Below are 21823 nucleotides of genomic sequence, written 5' to 3' on the forward strand. Positions count from 1 at the left end.
AGTCCTTGTTACTCAGAGTTACTAAAAATGTGTCAACTTCATTTCAAAACTAATTCTGCTATCATTTATTATTTTTATGTATTTTTGTATTTTATTTCAAAAATAATTATAAAGGTAAAGAAAGAAAGAATACAAAAAACAGACAAAACAAATCAAAAACAAAAAAAGAAAAGAAAAAATTGGGGGAATTAAAAAGTCTAGTTTATAAACTAATTGTATGTTCTGCCTTTTTTAAACAGGGGCATATTAAATTGGCTAAATTTGGTCTTTATCACATGACAGCTTATGGTGCTGATGTTGATTTTCCTATAGGGTAAGTTATACATTGTCAAATTCTAAATATTACACATCATGTCTGCACTTTTTGAAACTGTTTTCTAAAGACTGACAAATTTAAAATGGAGTTTCCCCCCATTATTTCATAAATTTCAACTTCACTCATTAAAATCCATTTGCCTGTTTGCTTTTCTAGCCATGTATTCAGTGTATCTTTTCAAGGTGACATTATATTTAAATGTTTGTGTGAGTGTAAGGAGAGAGAGAGAGAGAGAGAGAGAGAGAGAGAGAGAGGTTTTTTTAATTATCCTTCAGAGATACATTGTTTAATGAGACAAGTTTTCATTATGCTTAATCTGAGGATTAAGATATGCCAGTGTTTTAATTATCATTCTGTTTTTATAGATATCCATCATACCTGGCACCGGAAGTAATTGCACAGGGAATTATCAAATGTAGTGAACATATGCAAAGTGAAAAACCTTCAGGGCCTAAATCTGATGTGTGGTCCCTTGGTGTTATATTGTTCGAGCTTTGCATGGTATGTAATTTATGTGACTTTGTATATTTTGGCTGTCATTTTATGTAGTCGCTTCTGACCCAAACATCTTTGTGTAAATGTGTTTTCACTCCACTCAAGCAGTCTTCACGATATGACACCAGATACCAAGCAGGGGCTTATCTTACTATAGCAGCACATGGGGGAGAGGCCCACAAAGTTATAATACTATAATGTTCAAAAAACAATCACAAACTGTGATTATGGAGGGTTGTGGAGAAAATCAGAGAAGGGTTCAGTTGAAAAAAGAAATAAATTTACCTGAAAATAAAGTAGTATTTCAGGTTGAGTCGCCCTTATTGGGAAATCTAAAATATTCCAAACCTAAAACTTTTTTCATAGATGGCTGAGATAGTGACACATTTGTTTTCTGATGGTACATAAAAATAAAAGAATTTTGTATTTAGACATGGGTCTCATCTACAAGATATGTAGATGAGATGTAAATCTACATTGTGTAAATATAGCCATTCCAAAATCCAAAACGATTCAAAATCCAAAACACTCTGGTCCCAAACATTTCAGATAAGGAAGAGTCAATCTGTACATGATTGCCTCAAAATTTTGTTTTTCAAATACAGAGGTGTACACTGTCTCTATCTTATATAGTACACTACACATTGCAAACCTATGTGGTAAAGATTTGTTTTAATATATTAACAACACTGGGCTGTAATTTAGTAAATTTCTCTTTTGACTTGCATTTTTGGTTCTCCCAAATAATGATGTACTCTTCAAGTTCTGAGACACTCCAATAAACTTATTTTGGAAGGGAGGGATCTCCCATACAAAGTCATAGGGGACAGCTTAACCTTAAAACATACTAGCCCAGTACAAGAGTGAAAATTAGCCTCCACCACAGTTGCTCACCCCTTTAATAAAGAGATTGTCCAACTAGTACAGCCAAATGTTAATTGATTCATAATGATGTTAGAGTTTCTAATGGGCATGCATCTGTTATTTAAGTCAGTATAACTGATTGTCCAAACAAAACATTTATTATCATGGATGTCTGTGTTAACAGAAGATTTAAGAGCCTACAGTGGCTATGCATTTTATAATGATGCTTCATTAATCACTTATCTTATTATTGCCTTCAGGGCAGAAAACTGTTCCAGACTCTGGATGTAGCTGAAAGACTGAAACTTATATTTAATCTTGGTGAGTAATGTTAACTATAAAATCCCAGATGAATCAACAGTTGTAATATTGATTTGGAAATGCATTGTTTTCAGAATGTATGAAAGATGAAAAATTAAACATGTATTAGAACAACACTGCCCATGACCAGCAGATGGATATGGTTAGTAGAACTGTTAAATGCAAATCCTAAAGATTTAAATGGGTGAAAAGCTGGGGGGGAGGGGGGACTTGCTGCTTATTTTAGTTGTTTATTTTCAGTTATATCTGTAATGTGATATGTCACTTGCAAACATTACAGAAGTTATAGTTGCTTCTGTGCTGCTAAGTCTGTGGGCTGATCCTACCATTAGGCTGTACTTAGTGTTATCCCTGTTATCAAGGAAACTTATCATGAACACTTCACTTGTATAGTGCACAAAACACTATTGCACAACTATCAGCAAGCATGGAAAGGATTACTTTATACTTAATGCAAAACACTATAACTAGGTCTCATTATTCACCCTAGCTTGGCATTCCAAGAGAAAAGAACATGGGATCACCAGTATTCCAGTTCAGAATAACATGGGGTCATCACTGAACTGTGAGAGTCATGACAAACAATTTTGCCAGACTTAATTAGGTTTCTTGTCCTCAAGAAATTCTAGACAGGAAAGGAGTAGCTTGCTTTTGTGCATTAGAAATAGAATTGCTCCTCCTAGCCACACCAGGAAATATTAGCAGGTCATGCTGGTGAATCAAGGGTCCAACTTGATATAGAGGGGAAAAATACATATCTGTCCTCAACCATGATAGACCAGTATATGAAAAGAATAGGAGCCCTGGGCCACAAGCCCTTACATTCTCATATAGTTTGCCAGGGTTGCCAAGTCACTACTACAAAGCACATGCACTGCAAAAGTTCCATGAAGCTGACAAATTCTATAGAAGTCACAACTTCTAGGCATCAGTAGGTCATTTACAGCCTCCAGTAAGGTAAACAACTCTTCTCCTGTCTTTGTTACATAACCCAATCCCCAGTCTTTCAATGTCATAGAGAACAAAATATGCTATGTAATCTTCACTGTGTCAGCTTGTTCTTTTGGAAGAATTTTCCTAGCATCAGGATATACAAAGAGTAGAGATTAAAACATTTTTTGTATTAGCACATGCAAAACCATGTTAGGATTTTCCTTCAAGGTAGCGGGCTCTTATGCAGTAGAAATTTTGTTTAAATTTTCACTATATGAAGCCACTGCTTGAAACCTCTCCTTGGTTTTTTATCCAAGAGTGAAGGGAAGCATAAAGGAGCTTTCCGGGTCATCTTCCTGGTGCATCTTGGGAACCCAGTACCACCAGCTGAGAGGAAGTCCAACTTCCATCAGCCAAGAGTATGTGTGTATGCTTTTCTCTGCTGTAAAACATGTACTGCATCCATTAATCACCCACAAGTGCTATTTGTAACCAATAGCTTTGTCTCATCTTGGACAACCTCACATGTTCTCTGTTTCCATACATGTCTGTGAGCAGGTCCTCAATTATTACATATATATAGTAAAGCAAACACTTCAGATAGGAGATACTGGGTAGCTGCTGCCCTTGACTTTTCTCATCTTCTCCAGGATATAACTTTGCAAGCTATGCAGCATGTCCTCCCTGATCTCCCCCCCCCCCCAGCTCTTCAGTCATTAAGTGGATTCAGATCTGAGCATTGTGATCGGGTTTTATTATCTTATACTCTGTTTTAATGTGTGAATTACTATGTTTTAGTTTACTTTTTTTTAAAAATCCTTTTAATTTTCAAAACTTTTTATTGCATATTGTTTTTAAATGACATGAGTGGCTATGGGTTCCTTGTTTGGAGAAAGGCAGGATATAATTTAAATAAATAATAAGGTGATGGAAGGTTAAGATAAGGTGATGGAGAGGTAAGATAGGATTTAGCTATCATTCAATTGATTGCTGTGCATGGAGTATCTATCGATTTGTTATGAATTATTACTTTTATTTTTCTGCCTACCAGGGCACATAAAGTAAAGTCTATTAAAACAGGGTAGGAAAACCAATATGTCCTTCATTTTAGGTCATAGGCCAGCCCTGAATATTTGATACAATTTGTTCTCTTTCATTTTCAGGATGTGTAGATGATATCTTAACAGTACTAGCTGAGGAACATGGATGTCTGGACATTATTAAGGTTTGAACACCTGCATTCTAAAAGTTAATGTGACTTTATAAATTAAATTTCTATGTGGAAATTCATCTTAATCTCTTAGAATTTGCACGTGGTAGAAATCTTTTGCTGCATGTTTCAAATATTATCCAACACAGAAGGTGTAGATTTTGTAATGTGATTTAAATCCATGTTCTTAGAATTCAAAAAAGGAACATTGTTCTCTTTCATTGTGAATTAAAGTCTTCATTAGCTGGACATATTCCATCCCATACAGTATGCAGATTTTGATAATGGTATTCACTTTTCTACTAGGAGGTTCCCGAAAATATTTTAATTCTACTGAGGAAATGTCTCACGTTCCAGCCTTCCAAGAGGTGAGTACATACTGAAAATACATTAAACAATTATTATACAATTATATGAACTATCTTCAAAGTAAGAGAAATAAATCTATCCTGCTACCACAGTTTCCCGTACTTACTTATAAAAATGATGGCTATATATGACCAATTGATTTGATCTCTTATAGCATAGTTTATATCCTATTTTATATTTTCTATACTAATTATATCCTAATTTATATTTTATTATATGTATTAGTTATTTTTACAGTTTGTCTTTTAACTGAATAACTTGCTTAATTTTGTGTAGTTTATATTTTATGACTTTTAGATTGTACACCATTGGCAGGTTACATGCTGTTTTGATGATGCCTGTAAAGTACCATGCAAATTTATGGTGCTATATAAATAAACAACAACAACAGTAATAACAACAGCTACTGAGAGTGGTTGGAATCCTGTGCCAGCATAGTTATGCAAAATGGAGCAAGAAAGTGCAAAGACAAAAACAGCAAGAGGCAAATATGTGTGGTGGTAATGGGAAAAGGATGTTGCAACCTGTTCCTGAAATGCCTTGATTCTGAGGGTTCATAGAGCCCAGGCAGTATAGACGGCTGACTTGGACAAATTGCCTATTGGCTGGCACAGCCAAGTGTCCAAACCTCCAGTCCGGTACTTGTTCAGGTCCATGGATCCCTAAGAGCCAGGCATTTGAAAAATATGCAACATGGAACCACCAGTCTTCTTCCATCTCTACCACCCCCTCACTGCATAGCATCATAAAGTATAACCACTAGCATAACAAACTGTTATGCCAGTTTCTGAATAGAATCCAGCCCAAATAGGACTCCACTCAAAATCTGTACAAATACAGATGTGTGGATTTTTTTTTGTGCTTATATTAACAGCCACATCTAACAGACAGCCAAAGGACAAGAAAAGTGTGGCCCTCCAGATGTAGCTAGATTACAACTCGCATCGGTCCTGGCCAGTGTTGTCAATGATAAGAGCTGGTAGAAGATGAAGTCTAACAACATCTGGACCGTAGTGTTAACAGGTCAAGAGCATCCCAGGCCTTGAGATTTTACAGCCAAAACGCAAGAGCTATGGAGCCACCTGGGTGATATATTAAGCATCAATAACAGTTGCTCAGAACATGTAGCTCAAATAATAATAATAAACACCAAGTCCATTAAATGTGGAAATACATGTCTGATTGAAATTTAAGTTTTCCAAGCTCTGTACTAAACAAGGGGAAAACACTTTTCCCAGAACTATTTTTATTGCATTTTCAAGCACTCCTTTTAAGAGTACATGGGAGCTACAGTTCAATCCAGAACAGTTTTACAAGTTCTGCTTTGAACAATAAAGTCTATAGCAGCTGTTCCCATGCAGTAGAGCATTAGGATACCAAGAATAAACAGAAATACAGAATTTTGAAGCGGATGCTCTTGCCCTTAGATTCCTCAGCCTGAGAACCAGAGAAGAGAGTATGTGATCTGAGCATCCTGCTGTATAGCCACATCTACCCCAACTAAATTTGGCTTCTCCCTGGCCAGTTTGCACATTACACAAAGGAAAATCCAGGTTTGCCACCAAGTATATGGTCAACTAGGAGCTATAGCCAGACATGGATTCCATCCTAATAGCTGCCTTGAATCCCATTTGGGAGAAAAGTGGGATATGAAGCCCATAGATAGATAGATAGATAGATAGATAGATAGATAGATAGATAGATAGATAGCATACCTCCGTGTGTGTGTGTGTGTGTGTGTGTGTGTGTGTGTCCCCAAGAAACATGATGGCCAGTATGGACTATCAGTGACAGAAGCAATTGTGTTGTGAAGATGAATGGTAAGGAAGCAAAGACAGGATTCAATCCAGAAACTGGAAACGTTACATTTTTAAACAACTTGTCATGGACACTTAGCAAGCTGGCTGGAGGATTCTGTGAATTGTAATCTCTGGCCTGAATCCATTAGCTGGTCTCACATAAAGTAACTGAAAGGTAAGCAAATATTTCAATAAATCCTATTGATTAAATAGATTTGCTCAGGCTGGGACTAACAATTGGATTTAGCCCATAAAGCCTATGCTTCCCAAGCTCTAAATTAGTAATATTGCTTTCTAATAGAAGATACACTGTGTAGAAAGTACTTCACTTACTCAGTTTTTGTATTTGGATTTTCATGTACATTTTTAAGGAGTTCATTTTCAAAAGAGATCTGATATTTTTCCTGCCTCCTTCTTTTTCGTTATTCAAGGCCTACACCTGACAGGTTACTGAGTGACTCGGTTTTCAGTGAAATCTCATCTTTGTATCCAGCCTTTCACAAACCTACCACCCTTTTCTCGCCTACTCTAAGATGTGCTAACTTAACTCTTCCTGAAGATATTAATCAACTGTTCCAAGGTAAAAAAGAGACAACAAAAGCTAATATCTAAAGACCAGTATTAGAAATCTTTTTGTACAACTATCTAGTCACTTGTGGAAAATTTCCTAATAATGAAAGAATAAAAAATTATAAATTACAATTATAAATTAATGAGAAGTAACTTCATTTCTGAGAGTCACTGTAGTATAGTGGTTTGAGCATTGGATTACAACTCTGAAGACCAGGGTTCAATTCCCAGCTTGGCCATAAAACCCATTAGGTGACCTTGGGCAAATCACATGCTCTCAGCCTCATGGAAAGGCAATGGCTCTGAATAAATCTTGCCAAGAAAACCCCATGATAAGTTCACCTTAGATCGCCATAAGTCGGAAAGTACTTGAAGGCACACAACCACAACTTCATTTCTTATATAACTATTTAAAGTCATTTTTATAGTTATAGGGATGTGGCCTCGTTTAATTGTTGAGGTGGAATATCATATGCTTTATTTGTTGCCTTGTGCTCTGTTGTGGCATTGGCAAAATGGAATTGAGGAAAGCATGTTTTATATCATTCAGATTTTCTTCATAGTATCAAAAACCATTTGTTTTCTTTAAAGAAATGAGAAACAGGGGAGATAAAGATTTGGTTTTAAGAGTCTTAACTATGGAGCTTATCGCTCAGCATTTTAAACCGGCTCCAGCCTCCGGGGCTGGAGGTGGGGATTATCACACAGTAAATCATGGCTGATTCTCCAGCTGTCATCAGCCTGGATCCAAGCCGCACTCCGCCAGCACTTTTTAGAAGTCGGAAAGCTTTCCAGTTTCCAAAAAGTGCTGGTGGAACATGGTTGGGACCCAGCTGGGACCCAGGCTGATGGCAGCCAGCGGTTCAATGGTGATCCTCACCTCCATCCAGCATCCCAGTTCCAGCCCAGAAGGCTGAAGCGAGTTTAAAATGCTGAGCGATAAGCTCCTTTATAAAGTATAATTTTAAAAATTATAACTGAAGTGGTAGCTAACTATTGGGCAGGATTTGGACTATAACCCCAGCTAATGACTTTTTAAAAGTAACTTTCCAATCTTTAAATGTATATGTTTCTGATTCTAAGCAAATTGTTTCTGTCACAGTACTGGTGTATTTTTGTTTGGTGACTTTCTGGCTGTTGAAGAATATTTCACTTGTTTGTTGTTGTCTGTTGTGTTGTTTGTTGTGTTTCTGACTTATGGCAACCTTATAGTGAACCTGTCACAAGGTTCTCTTTGCAAGATCTGTTCAGAAGGGGCTTGCCCTTGCCTTCTTCTGAGGCTGAGAAATTGTGTGATCTATGATTGTGAGATTGTGATATCACCCGATGGGATTCCATGACTGAGTGGGGATTCAAAACCTGGTCTCAGAGTTGTAATCTACAATCACTCAGATTGCTGCACTACACTGGCTCTCAGGTTCAGGATTTATCCTGCTATACAGAGCTGGAATGCAAATTATGGTGTGTTAATTACTATAGTCTGTCTTCGTCCAACTACATCAAGACAGCATTTCACTTTTAATTCTACTAAATCAATAGAGTCTCAGGAGAACAATTTCCCATGTTCATAGTATGACATGTTATATTGACTAAGTGATCTGACAGTTCAGATATGTACCACCATGTCCATTCTAAATTTATTTTATTTAAAATGATTCCACGTTTGAGTGCTCTTAAGAGTTTGTCACAGTCATATGTGTGTTTGTATATTTGTTATCCTTACAAATGTTGTTTTTATGTTTAAAATCTTATTTTATGTGAATAACAATATTTTTTTTAAAAAAAAGAAAAGAGTTCTTTACCGTCTTCTTAATACATTTGTGCAGACTCTGAGCCTATGTTGTATATTTTAACCAGAAGGCTCCAGTCTTTGTCATGCATTTGTTTTGGAGAAAGAGAGAGAGAGAGATTGCTCGGCTGGAACAGATTACCATATTAGAAAATTCAATGTGTTTATAAATAGCAGCAGTTAGAATGATCAGAAATGAGACTTCTGTTGCTTGTACTTCAGTGACCCAAGATGGTAGGAGATTTTATTGCCACAACATGAGATTTTTCTAACCTCACAGAGATGAGTAGCTCTTGAAAGCTGAAGAAAAGAAATATTGTCAAACAAAGGCCCATAGAATCATAAGCTCAGTTCATTTTCAGCTTCATGTACTAGAGCTAAAGAGGGCCCTTTCCTAATAATTTAATTGAGACCCAACCTGTTGTTATAGAAATTGCTGGACTACAACTCCCATAAAGCAAACCTAGATTTTGGGAGTTATAGTCCAACATCTCTGGAGGGCATCGGGTTGGCAAAGGCTGCCTTAGCAAATAGCTGCGGGTTAATATAAACAACACTGGGCCACTGAGACAGTGGCTACACTCAGGGCACAGCAACTCATCATAGGTACAGTTTACTTAAATTGTTCATTTTGAAATCAGTGACAGGTTAAGGTTTTGTTGTTTCGTGGTTTCTGAAGGATATATTTTTATGGTGACATTTGGCCACAAATTTGATATGGCTCAAGTCAGCTTTTCCCAAACTGGTTCCCTTCAGTTATTCTTAACTTCAGCTTCCATCATATTTGGCACATGACTTTGCTGAGGATGATGGGAAACAAAAATCACCTGGAAGTCATCAGGAATCATGAGGGATGGCTGTCTTAGGATACATTTTGGTAATCATTCAAAGTTGCATGAGCAGAAAGCACTTGAGGCAAACTTGGTGGATTTTATGCATTCTGTTATTTATTGCCACCACGTTCCATTAAGCTAAAAAACAGAAGTATATTTTAAATGATGAATAAAACATGTATTAAATGGTTCCCTGATGCACGTATTGCATGTTTTGTTTTCTCCTACAAAATCAAGATGGAGATGTCATTGTGTTACCCCTCTCACTGTGGGACAACCCCATAGTTTGTCCAGCTGCCTTTGTCTTCCAGGGAATTTCGCTTCTAGTGCTTCCAAAGGGAAGATCATTTATCTCTAATAATATTGTTTGAGGAATTATTCCTGTTATTATATGTCTAACAATGCAGGGGAAAATCTTAAAGAGTTACTGTCTTTGTTGGCTTCTGTTAATAGAGGAAAATTCCGATTACCTAGCAGAGAGATCAATTGAAGAAGTTTATTATCTCTGGTGCTTGGCTGGAGGAGACTTGGAGAAAGAGCTTGTCAACAAGGAAATAATTCATTCAAAGCCACCCATCTGCACTCTTCCAATGTAAGGAGTGAAAAACTACTTTTGGGGATGGGAGCTTGAAGAAAAGAGTTAATTTGTAAAGTGGCTTTAAAGGGGAAATGCAGGGTTGATTTTCCCCAAAAATACTATTATCATGTGACCCTATGTAGCTGGTAATGTACTAAATTTTGTTGCCATTTCAAAATCTATGATCTGTGATGCAATTTCCCCATAATTCCTGTTTTGGGAGATCCAGTACATAAAACATTAAATGAAATATTTATGCCATGAGAGAGATGGTTCTAATAACAATTTGACTTTAGAGCTTACCTTTTGAAATTCAAAGAACTTAAATTTAGTCATGACCAACTTAAATCTCACTGATTTCATTAGGTCTTTTCTGTGTAAGATGAGCTAGGACCAGTATCCGAAGGTGTTGTTCTGATGGTGCAATTGATGTTGCCCATGTGAACATTTAGTTCCAGACTATGTGCGGGGAGGAGAAAGAATCAAATGTGATTACCAGTTGTGTAATTAATTGTAGAAGAGATAGCGTCCCTAGCTCTTTGTAAGAACAAATACAGTATGCTACTAATGGAAGAACCAACAGAATTATCTTTGTGTAATAGAATTCTGCTTGTGTAGCTAGAAGAGCATACGATTGTCCTCTGCTAATAAGTGCCCTGGATTTATACCTTGTCAGGATCATTTAAGATTACTTATTAGGACCAGGCTGGCTAGTCCATACTTCTATTCATGTAAGACATGTGTATTCTTATGCCCTTTGTTTTTCATGAGTTACTTTTATTTCTTTTCCTCTGAAGACCACAAGGTGGCACACTGGGTCTTCCATCCTCTTTTCTATCCTCCGAACAATCCTTGTTTTATTATAAAAAAAAAATAAAACCATCTCAGCTCCATATAAATAGATATAGATAGATCTGAAAAGGGGGACTAAGTGAGTCCTCAGAACAGCATTCAACAACAAGGATAATGTTGCATACTAAAAAACAACAACAACATTCTGTTCCCATCATTGCTCTGCTTGATTCTTTGAACTGGGATGAAGGCCTTCAAAGATACTTGCAGCACACAATCTGGTTGAATTAAAGATACAACACTGGTGAATTTTACATTTCTTTATACCGCCCTTAGACATTTATTTTGTCTCTAAACCAGTGCTGATTTTAGACCCTGTGGAATCTGAAACAGGCAATGGGAAGTGAAATGTCAATATATGTCTTCACACTGGATGTCTTGCATCTCTAAACCCTGGATCATATTTTATTTTGTTTCATTTGAGGGTTTTTTCCTTCTAAATAAAGTCATGTTTTCTGGGTTACTTTTTTGTCCCGTCAGTGCCTCTCATCATATTAAGTCTGCAAACTAGATATTTTCCTTTAGTTTGTGGATTTTATTTCCATCTCAAAAACAGCAAGACATTTTGGTGCACCAAACCTTTCCCCAAATGGTTCCTTTAGATGTAGTTTAATGGGAAGTGTAATCCAACAGGTCTGTATTACCTGCTTGGAGAAAAGTAAAATTATTATATCTTCTTTTTTTGCCTTGAATGCTTTATTCGTGTGTTCATCCCACGGATTTCCTAGATAAAGATGTGCATTAATCTGTGAAAAACATATTTTGAAACAATTTCTGTTTGCTTTAGTTTTGTGTTTGAAGATGGGGAAAGCTTTGGACAAGTGCGGGATAGAAGCTTCCTTTTGGATGATACAACTGTCACACTATCTCTGTGCCAGCTTAGAAATGTAAGAGGAAATATGTTTCCCTAGGTTGGAATATTTATAAACATAAGTATACAGTTATACTGTGTATTTTGAAGAGAATGTGTAAGCATAGTGAGAAAAAGTTTAGATAGTACCTGTTCAAAATGTTGAAGTATGTTCGGTATCACTTGTCTTCCACCACTATCCCATTAAATCTTTATTTAAAGTTAAGAAAATACCATCTTGTTTTAGGCCTTCATGGTAATAATTCTTCATTTTAGCAATTATAGTGCTATAAAATATGCATTTACTATGTGTGGAAGTTGCAGGTGGAAGGTTGTTGACATTGTGACAATGGTTTGACCTTTGTGGTGTGCTTAATCAGTTGGGGGGGATGTTCAGTTAAATGTTCTGAAGCAGTTTTAAACTTATACTGCACATGCTGGTTTGTTGGGGAGGGTTGTTGGTTGGTGTTTGGTTGGTTGGTTGGTTGATTTGTGGTAACATCCTATTTGTCTGGACCAAGGACATGTTGGGCATAATCCAATAAAAATGAATGATAGTTTAGCCCCCCTGCAACTCATGGAATGCAGAACTACTCATAAGTTCTCAACCTTTGGTCCTCCAGATGTTTTGAAGTTCATCTTCCAGAAATACTAACTAATGTGGTTCATGTCAAGGATTCTGGAAATCCAAACAACTGGAGGACTAAGTGTTGATAACAATTGATCTAACTAAAACATGGTGTTCTAAATTGTATGGGCGGAAGCCTGGCATGAATAGGAAAAGCTCTGTGCTACACATATTTGCCATCAGTGTATGAAAAGAGATGAAGATGGGATTGGAGCCAGGGTGTTCATATTGCTTTCCCCTGCCCCCTCTGAATAGTTCTGGATAAGAATTTGAAGCCAAACACCCAAATACAATATTTCAAAAAGATGAGTCTCATATTTAAGTTTGTAATCAAAAGAGGATTAGTGTTGCATAAGTAAAAGACATTTAAAGTAAACTGTAAATCCCCAAAGAAGATAATTCTGTGGCTTCACAGTAGGACCTGAATTGTATAAGAGCATCCCTTCGGTGGTATTAATTTTAATAATGCTGGATTGTTAGGTCTACAATTTATTTAAGATGTGTTGAAAGCTATAGCTAGGAGAACACTGGTGGCTAACAAGGTCTCTCTTCATATTGATATCATATTTCTTGTTCTATGTGAGCATTGGTTGCAAAGAAGCACAGTAATATAAATATACAGTAAGATAAATTTCAACAAGGTTTCTACAGTTTTCTACTATTGCTGGAAAATTGTTCCAAATTAGAACATTAACCTTTCCAAAAAGAAAAGCCAAAGTTGTTACCTGATTCATCACACCAATAGCTACTGTAAGTCAGAGATGGAAAATAATGTCATACAAGTCATGGCATTGCCTATAGTAACAATTAAGTAATGTATCAATAATTTAAATAATGTTCCCAACTCTTTTCTTAGTAACCAATGTGAGCTGTTCTCAGCAATTATGAGAGGAAGAGGTAAATGGTCTTCCACTAGTTTAATATTTCTATTTGTGATCATAAAGGCCTTAATAACCATTGTATATGGAGGTGCCAGGTATATAAAATAATGTTTAGGATTATATTCTGGGAGCAGGAAGTACATTTGCCCTAGTGTTGGATGGAAATGCGCTCACCACTTCATATTGGTAAACTGAACCCTCGGGTTACGAATTTAATTCGTTCCGCGGCCGCTTTCGTAACCCGAAAAGCCTTCGTAAGCCGAATTGCCATAGGCGCTAATGGGGAAAAGCCGCGATTCCGTGTAAAATAGCGCCGAAAAGCACCAAAAGTTTTTTCGTAACCCGAAAAAACATTCGTAACCCGGAACAATGTTTTCCAATGGGATTTTTTCGTATCCCGAAAATTTCGTAACCTGGGTATTTCGTATCCCGAGGTACCACTGTAGTAAATTATAGCCATGCTAAATACTCCAAAGGCATCAGATTTTGTCTGATCTTGGAAGCTAAGCAGGGTCAGCCCTGTTAGTAATTGGATGGGAGATTGCTAGCAAATACCAGGCACATAAGGCGTTATCTGTTTCTTACAGCTCATTATAAATGCATAATATCTTTTTAATCCTCGGTATTTTTATAATCTCTCATAGAGGCTGAAAGATGTTGCTGGTGAAGCCTTTTATCCCTTGCTTGAAGATGAGTAAGTAAATGTTTTATTTATTTGTTATCTTAGTATTTTCCACTTTCCTTTTTCAGCAGATTTGAGCAAAATAGAACTAGCTGTTTACTTGAGGAAATCAATTTGTTTTATAGAATGCTTATGTTATTTCCAATTGATTCGGTTTGTGATCAGTAAAGCTGTTTGATAGAATTTACTGATCTACTTTTGGTTCTGAGTGAGATGGACTTGACTTGGAACAGGGATCAGATTCATCCATTTCTTCCACTAGAACAGCCTTGGGGTTTTATACAAAGAGGTTGAGTAAGCAAAGAAGATGTTCAGTACTAAGAGCACATATATTGATTCAATGATAGTAGTAGCACCTTCATTATATTTATATGAAAACTTCTTACTTTATTCATTATCTCTTGTACAAAATGCTTTACTGATCACAAACTGAATGCTTTTGTACAAAATTCTTTTGGAGTAGGAGATTAGAATGAATTGAGCCACTTTTTAAAGGGGGGGGTATTTTTTATTGCAAGAGGAGGAAGAAGATTTCAATTATTTTGGTATTTTCCACTATTCCTTTTACAGCAGATGTGGGCAAAATGGAGACCCTACATCTTGTTTTACTACCTTGTAGAGGCCCCCACTCTCCCATTGATTTGAACTAAAACACCTTGAATTGAAGTCAGGGAAACACATTTTTCATAAAAATACAAGAGGTGCAGCCCCTAAAATCTATGCAATGGGTTCCAAGATTGGGGGATTGCAAACCAAAAGTAATATTTGATCAGTTCCCATTTTCATTTTTGAGCTACTTGGTGCCATTGGAAAATGACTGCAACCTACATGTAGCAGGTCCCAAGAAAGGAAATTGGCCCCAGATCCACTAAAGTTGTCCATCCTGTCAGCTACATCTTGTCAGGGAATCAAATATAATATTTATTTACAACTAGTTTTTCCTTTCTGTTTCAGCCAGTCAAATGTACCCCATTCAAACAGTAGTAATGAGTTATCTGCTGCTGCTAATCTTCCTCTTATTATCCGAGAGCGAGACACAGAATATCAGCTAAACAGAATTGTCCTATTTGACAGGCTGCTAAAGGTTTGTAGCGCTAACAAAGCTAGACTCATTCAATTTTCTTTAGCATCTAGATTCTTGGTTTTTATATTTTTTTGCTCTTGAGTGTATCTTGCAATTAAATATGATAAAGGCTTCATTCATTTTTCTTTATACATCAACAGTAGGGCTGAAATTAATAAAATAAAATTCAACAGAGGGGAATGCAAATTCTGCATTTAGGGCACAAAAAACGAATGCACAAATATAGATGGAGGATACATGGCTCAGCAGTACTACATGTGAAAAGGACCTTGAGATTATTGTTGATCATAAATGGAAGATGAGCCAGCAATATGATGCTGCAGCAAAAAAGGCAAATGCTATCTCAGCCTACATTAATAGAAGCATGGTTTACAAGTCAAGGGAAATAATAGTCCTACTATATTCGGCTCTGATCAGGCCTCATCTGGAATATTGTGTCCAGTTCTGGGTGCCTCATTTTAAAAAGGACATAGACAAGCTTGAGCAATTTCAGAAAAGGACAACAAAGATAAGAGAGAGAAATCTATGAAGAGAAGTTCCAGAAGCTGGGCGTGTTCAGAAGAGAAGACTGAGGGGTAACATAATTGAACTCTTTAAATACCTCAGGGGCTGTCACGGAGAGAAGAGGGCACACCTGTTTTCTGCTGCTACAGAGGGTAGAACTAGATGTGATGGTTTGAAATTACAGGAAAGTAGATTTTAATGAAACATTAGAAATAACTTATTGACTGAGAGCCTCCTTCTCTGGATGTCTTCAAAAAGAGGCTTCTCCTGCTGAGGAAGCTGGCAATCCTGCATTAACCAGGGGTTGGATTTGAAGGTCCATAGGGCCCCTTCCAACTCTATGATTCTATGATTTTCCTGTTACTTTTTTCAACTATTTTTAAATATATACTGGATTTATTATATTTCACAATATAATATACAAACATATATTTACAAACATAATACAGGTTGGGTCTTCCTTGTCCGGAATTTCCAAATCCAAAATATTCCAAAAGCCAAAGCTTTTTTCACTGAGATAGTGACATCTTTGCTTTCTGATAGTGTACACAAACTTTGTGTACACAATGTACACAGAGTACACAAAAATCAGACTGTGAAAACTTTGTTTCATGCACAAAATGATTTAAAATATTGCAGAAAATTACTTTCAGGCTATGTGTCTAGGTATATATAAAACATAAATGAATTTTGTGTTTAGACTTGGGTCTCATCTCTAAGATATTTCATTACGTATGTATATGCAAATAACAAGTATTCCAAAATCCAAAAAAAATAAATCTGAAATCCAAAACACTTCTGATTCAAGAATTTCAGATAAGGGAGACTCAATCTGTATAAAAATGTTAGGTATTATTTAAAGTATTTCTAATACTCTAAAATGATATGTCTGTAGGCCTATCCCTATAAAAAAAACCAAATTTGGAAAGAAGCCAGAGTTGACATTCCTCCACTGATGCGGGGTTTAACTTGGGCAGCCTTACTTGGAGTAGAGGTAAGAATAAAAGGGAATGTTTTTAATTGAACATACTAGGGCAGTGGTGGTGAACCTATGGCACGTGTGCCAGAGGTGGCACTCAGAGCCCTCTCTGTGAGTACATGCTCTCTCACCCCACCACAGAGTTCGCCAGAGTTTGTTACTAGAAAGCTAGGGGAACATGGCACTTTGTGATAAATAAGTGGGTTTTGGGTTGTAGTTTGGGCACTCGGTCTGTAAAAGGCTCGTCATCACTGTACTAGGGAGCATTGATGAAAACTATCATTCTAACTGATGGTTTCTTTTAAGAACCATGTAGTAAATTGTAGACAAATATTTCACCATAATCAGATTTTCCTCACTTTTGAAGAAGGGAGGATTGACCTTAAAACAAACCTGTCATGGATTTTGTTTTTGGGGGGTTTGGGGCAATTTTTTTGTCCAAAGGGGGCAGTTATGATTGGCTTCCTCAAAGGCTGAGAGAATATAACTTGCTCAAGGTCACCCAGTGAGTTTCTATGGCCAAGCTGGGATTCGATCTTGATTTCCCACAGTTTTTAACCAACACCGAAACCACAACACCAAACTGGTTCTCACTGGATAAACAAGGCTTTTTGTCTCCTTTGGGTCTTAGTCTTTGCTGAATGGAATTCAAGATGACTACTGCTCATTAATTACTCTGCCATTCCATGAGAAATACTTTTTTGTTCAATAATTTTTAGTCAAATAACACAACACCTGAAGTAAGTGTTATTTAAAACTATGTAAAGTTGTGCAAAATTTTCATCGAGGGAAAAGTTGTACTCATACAACCCTTCAACCTACTATTTCCAGACTGCTTGTATTTCTTCTGATCGTCTCTGCTTCAAATCCCATCCTCTCGGGTTTTCAGCAGCCACTATTTCAGAGTAACTCACTTCACACTCCTCACCACCTCTTCTCTGTCCTAGTTGCTACAGCATATGGGACATAGCCTACCAAAGTAGGCTTGGCAAAGCCCTTTGCATTGACCATGAAAATAATCTCATTTGATTGAGGTGCTGGGGAGAAGCATCTTTGAAGGAGCCATTCCTTAAAGTCTGATTTGCTCCCACTTCCAATAACAGAGGCTGAAGAGATAGCTAAGTTGTTTTTGGTTCAGCTTTCCTTCTTCCCATTCCCACATCCACTCAGAGATGGGAGAAAAGTATGGGCAATAAAGATTTATTTTTTTATTTATTATTTATTTATGGTATTTATACCCCGCTCTTCAGCCCTAATGGCTATCAGAGTGAGTTTAAAGATATATAAAGATGGGCAAGAGAAAGGAACTCTTGGGTTTTTCATGGGCAGGGGAGACTGAATCAGAGGTGTCTGTCAGGAGCCAATTGTATCTTCATAACTTTTGCTCTCTTGAGTCCTGTTGTTTGGAAATGCATAATTAATTAACTGTAGCATTCCATTTTCTTATAACATCACTGATCCTGAATAAAGCACAGAAATGTTCCCAGCACTCAGTCTGTTGATATGCTGGAGGGTGACGAAGGGCTAATGAGGAGATACTTCATCTCACTTGCTGCCCATGCACATGGAAGATTACAAAAGCATCCTTTCCCACTCCATTTACCCACTGTGCCAACCCCAGCCTGGCATCCACAAGGTCAAAACATTAGGATATAGCTTCTAAATATAAAAACTCAGAGTTGGTTTTTACATTGAAGATAAATTGCAATGTTTTCCTACATGTGTTAGGTTTTATATTTGATGTTATAGTTTGCACAGAAATTGGGATGTGAATGTAAGCACATTTTCTGCCCTTATTAAGTGAGCTGCTAACTCAAAAAAGTAGAATATTGTAGTATGGCTCAAGGTGTGCCCTTGAGAAGATTATATTTCACAAGATTTGCCTTGTGGCATTTTGTCCTGGCATGCTGCAATACAGTACCGCTAGGTAGTGTCCTGACATGTTGCTATGCAGTGTGAAGTATGCATTACAGGCCCCAAAACTCTTATCTGAGCCCTTGATAAATGGGTTTCGTTGGCATTTCTAACAGCAAAACAACAAATTCAGTGGAGCTTACAAATACATCAACAATACATTTATAACCTCTTGTGCATTTTAGGGTGACATTCAAGCAAAATATGATGCTATTGATAAGGACACTCCAATTCCTACAGACAGACAAGTAAGATTCTTTGATTTTGATTCTTTGAAACTATGCTACATAGTCACTGGATAGATAATAACATATTTTTCTGCACAAAAATGCTTCACAGTCTTTGTATTTTGAACCATTACTGTATATTTCATGAGAAAGCTGTAACCAACACCATTTTAATGATGCAAATGTGAAATTGACAGTAATTTGTGCAACTGAATGATAAACCAAAGGATATACCCATGTTTATCTAATGAATGCTACCTACAGTTGACTCCTCATATATTAATGAAGGATAACAAGTGAAAAGGAGCTCAGTTGTTTTGTCAATATTAATTCCCTGTCCCCATCATCATGACTTTCATCTTCCTGAAATAGAGTGTTATCTATAGAAGACAGAAGAATTCATATATTTTCTATTAAACAATTTTCTTCTTAATGTGGGAAGGGAGGAGGTAACATTTCTTCATGCTCATTTATGAATTTGGGTCAGTCCCAGTAAAGACACTGTGAGTACTTTTTGACTCATTACTGTCAGGAGAGAATTATACTGTACATTTCAGGTGTTAAATTCCATGACCTGGTTTGTAAATACCTGCAACCAGACCTTAGAAATTTTGTGGTGTGGACTACAGCTCCCAGAATCCTCCAGTCTGCATCACAGGCTTCAGATATTTCAGGGGAGAAGTTAAAGGTATGAATTATATCAGGGAAATCCCCATTTTGGGAAGTCACAAGAAAGTTATGTCACCCTCAGCAATACCAAAGTTATTTATGGAGTGGTGGAATAAAATCAACAGCATAATACTTTCTTAATGGGCTTCCATACAACCATTTCCTTATTTTCCCCATCTCCTTTTCACAGTGTATCATTGAATCAGAACTTGGAAATCTCTTTTCTGGGCTACATTTCCCAGATTCCCAAAAACCAGCATGGCTCTGGGGAATCTGGCTGGCAAATTGTGGAATAATTAGTCCCAAAAAGTTATTTTTCAAGTATTACATAGTTAATATACTAGGATCAGTCATTTGGGATGACGAACTCTCAAATTTTCCCTTGATCTATAATGGGCCGTTTAAAAAAAAACTAGAGCTCCCATTCCATTTCTATGTCCTCCTCTGGGGCTTATCCTGATTTCTTTATCTGTGCTTGTATTTATTGTAGATTGAAGTTGACATTCCTCGCTGTCATCAGTATGATGAGTTGCTGTCATCTCCTGAAGGTCATGCAAAATTTAGGCGGGTTTTGAAAGCATGGGTCGTTTCCCATCCTGATCTTGTATATTGGCAAGGTTAGTTGTGCTGGTTACTGTGCCAAGCTGTCATTATTATTATTTAATTGCTGACATGTACTATTTCTTAATAAATTAATTAACAATATTTTTGAATTCATTGTGCTGGCTTCCTTAAAAATTGTTGAAAGATCATTCTTCTGTTTTTTCCCTATTGTGTTTTGAAAAGCTAACTAGGGCGCTGTACAGACCGGCCCTTTTCGTCGGCCTGCACGCATACTAGGGTTGCCTTGAGGTGTCCTTTCCAGACGCCCCACAACCCTAGTACATTGTAATGGCGGCGCCCTTTCTACATGGGCGCCACCATTACAACGTCATGGCTGCACCACCTCCAAATGGGGTGGTGCGGACGTGACGTCTTGACGCTGCTGAAGGACGCCTGTGGCACCCTTTCAAAAGCGCCAGAAGGAGCTCCGAAACGGAGCTCCTTCCTTGGTTTGTGTCACTGGCGCAGCCTTTACACGGCTGCACCAGCGACGGCCCCTTTCTCCCTTTCCCCGCTGCTGTCGGGGTGTTCTTGGGGCATGAAGCCCCAAGGATACCCCTTTCCAGGCCATGGGGAAGCAGACTTTTGCCGCTTCCCCACGGCCTGGAAAAGCGGCAGATCAGGGCCTCAGGGCTGCCGCTGTGGCAGCTGAGGCCCCGATCTGTCAGGGAAAGGGGCGGGTGCAGGACTTCCCAAAGGGGTGGTCTGTACACCGCCTAGGTTAGGTCTCCATAATGATATACTGACAGCTAAACAAAATGATTAATATCTGAAGCCTATGAATTTCTAAGAAATGACTGCTAGACTCACTGGGTCTTAATTCTTGGAATCCTGTATAGGATTGTCATGCAAGTTATAATTTTAAGATGTAGTTTTCTGAAAATGATGGATGGTAACAAAGTGGAAAAATCGCTCTTAGCTCAGGACTGCATCACATATTACAGTCCTGAGATTAAAAAAACCTGTGATATATGTAAGGGACATATGTGTGGGTATAAATACAAGGGAAGTAATATGTCAGGCAATCAAAATATCTTCTGAACATTTTAATGCCTTACGAATGCCTTTAATGTTATCATTGCATTCATTTGTCTTCTTCTATAGGTCTTGACTCCCTTTGTGCACCATTCTTATATTTAAATTTCAACAATGAAGGTAAACTTTTTTCCATTTGTGATGTGAATGGATCCCCAGAGTATATCACACTCTGCTTAGATGAGGAGTAATCAAATGTAGCCCCCCAGATGTTTTTGGTTGTACTTCCCAGAATCCCTCATGACTGGTTGTACCGGCTGAGGCTAACTTGAACTGTAGTCCAGCGACATCTGAAAAGTCACAGTTCTCTGTCCCAGGCTTAGATCAATTTAATTGCAATTGATATTATGCTAATCTTGTTAATTTATCTTGTATTCATTTGATGCAAAAGCTATTTCAGAACATGCGGGGGAGCGGGGTGTTTGAGAGGGAATGAAAGAGATACCAAAAGAGAAGGCAGCTGTGATAGGGTTTCAGTTTGACATACCCTGATACATTTGCTGATGTGTGGTCTTTAATAAATGGAACTTTGAAATATTTTATATATAGGAGTCTTTTGTATAAATTGTTTAGCTTATAAAGACAAAATGTAACTGTTCTAGGAGCAATATACTTTTTTTATTTAGGGAGACATTTGAGCCCGTACAGACAAGCCAAAATAAAGCTGCTTCGGCTCACTTTGGAGGTATGCTATTTAAATGATGCATGTGTCCTAAGAGACCAGAAGTTGCGCCAAAGCCACGCCCCAGTCCTAAGGACTGGAGTGCGGCTTTGGTGCAGCTTCTGGCCTCTTAAGATCTGTGTGTCATTTAAACAGCATACCTCCAAAGTGACTCGAA

The 21823-nt window shown here is 37.4% G+C and overlaps 1 protein-coding gene across 2 annotated transcripts in view; it reads left to right on the forward strand.

Moving 5' to 3' along the window:
• Positions 1 to 21823, forward strand: part of TBCK (TBC1 domain containing kinase) — a 99818-nt gene that overhangs the window by 30377 nt on the left and 47618 nt on the right. For both annotated transcript variants that reach the window (XM_042468469.1, XM_042468470.1), the window contains exons 5-18: positions 240 to 313; positions 682 to 817; positions 1936 to 1996; positions 4093 to 4154; positions 4446 to 4507; positions 6739 to 6887; positions 9953 to 10091; positions 11716 to 11815; positions 13932 to 13981; positions 14924 to 15053; positions 16453 to 16551; positions 18636 to 18698; positions 19837 to 19963; positions 21054 to 21104. In XM_042468469.1, the coding sequence (XP_042324403.1) occupies positions 240 to 313; positions 682 to 817; positions 1936 to 1996; positions 4093 to 4154; positions 4446 to 4507; positions 6739 to 6887; positions 9953 to 10091; positions 11716 to 11815; positions 13932 to 13981; positions 14924 to 15053; positions 16453 to 16551; positions 18636 to 18698; positions 19837 to 19963; positions 21054 to 21104 (1303 nt within the window). The remainder of the gene's footprint in view (positions 1 to 239; positions 314 to 681; positions 818 to 1935; positions 1997 to 4092; positions 4155 to 4445; positions 4508 to 6738; positions 6888 to 9952; positions 10092 to 11715; positions 11816 to 13931; positions 13982 to 14923; positions 15054 to 16452; positions 16552 to 18635; positions 18699 to 19836; positions 19964 to 21053; positions 21105 to 21823) is intronic.

Source organism: Sceloporus undulatus, chromosome 5 (assembly GCF_019175285.1).
Source record: "Sceloporus undulatus isolate JIND9_A2432 ecotype Alabama chromosome 5, SceUnd_v1.1, whole genome shotgun sequence".
NCBI lineage: Eukaryota > Metazoa > Chordata > Lepidosauria > Squamata > Phrynosomatidae > Sceloporus > Sceloporus undulatus.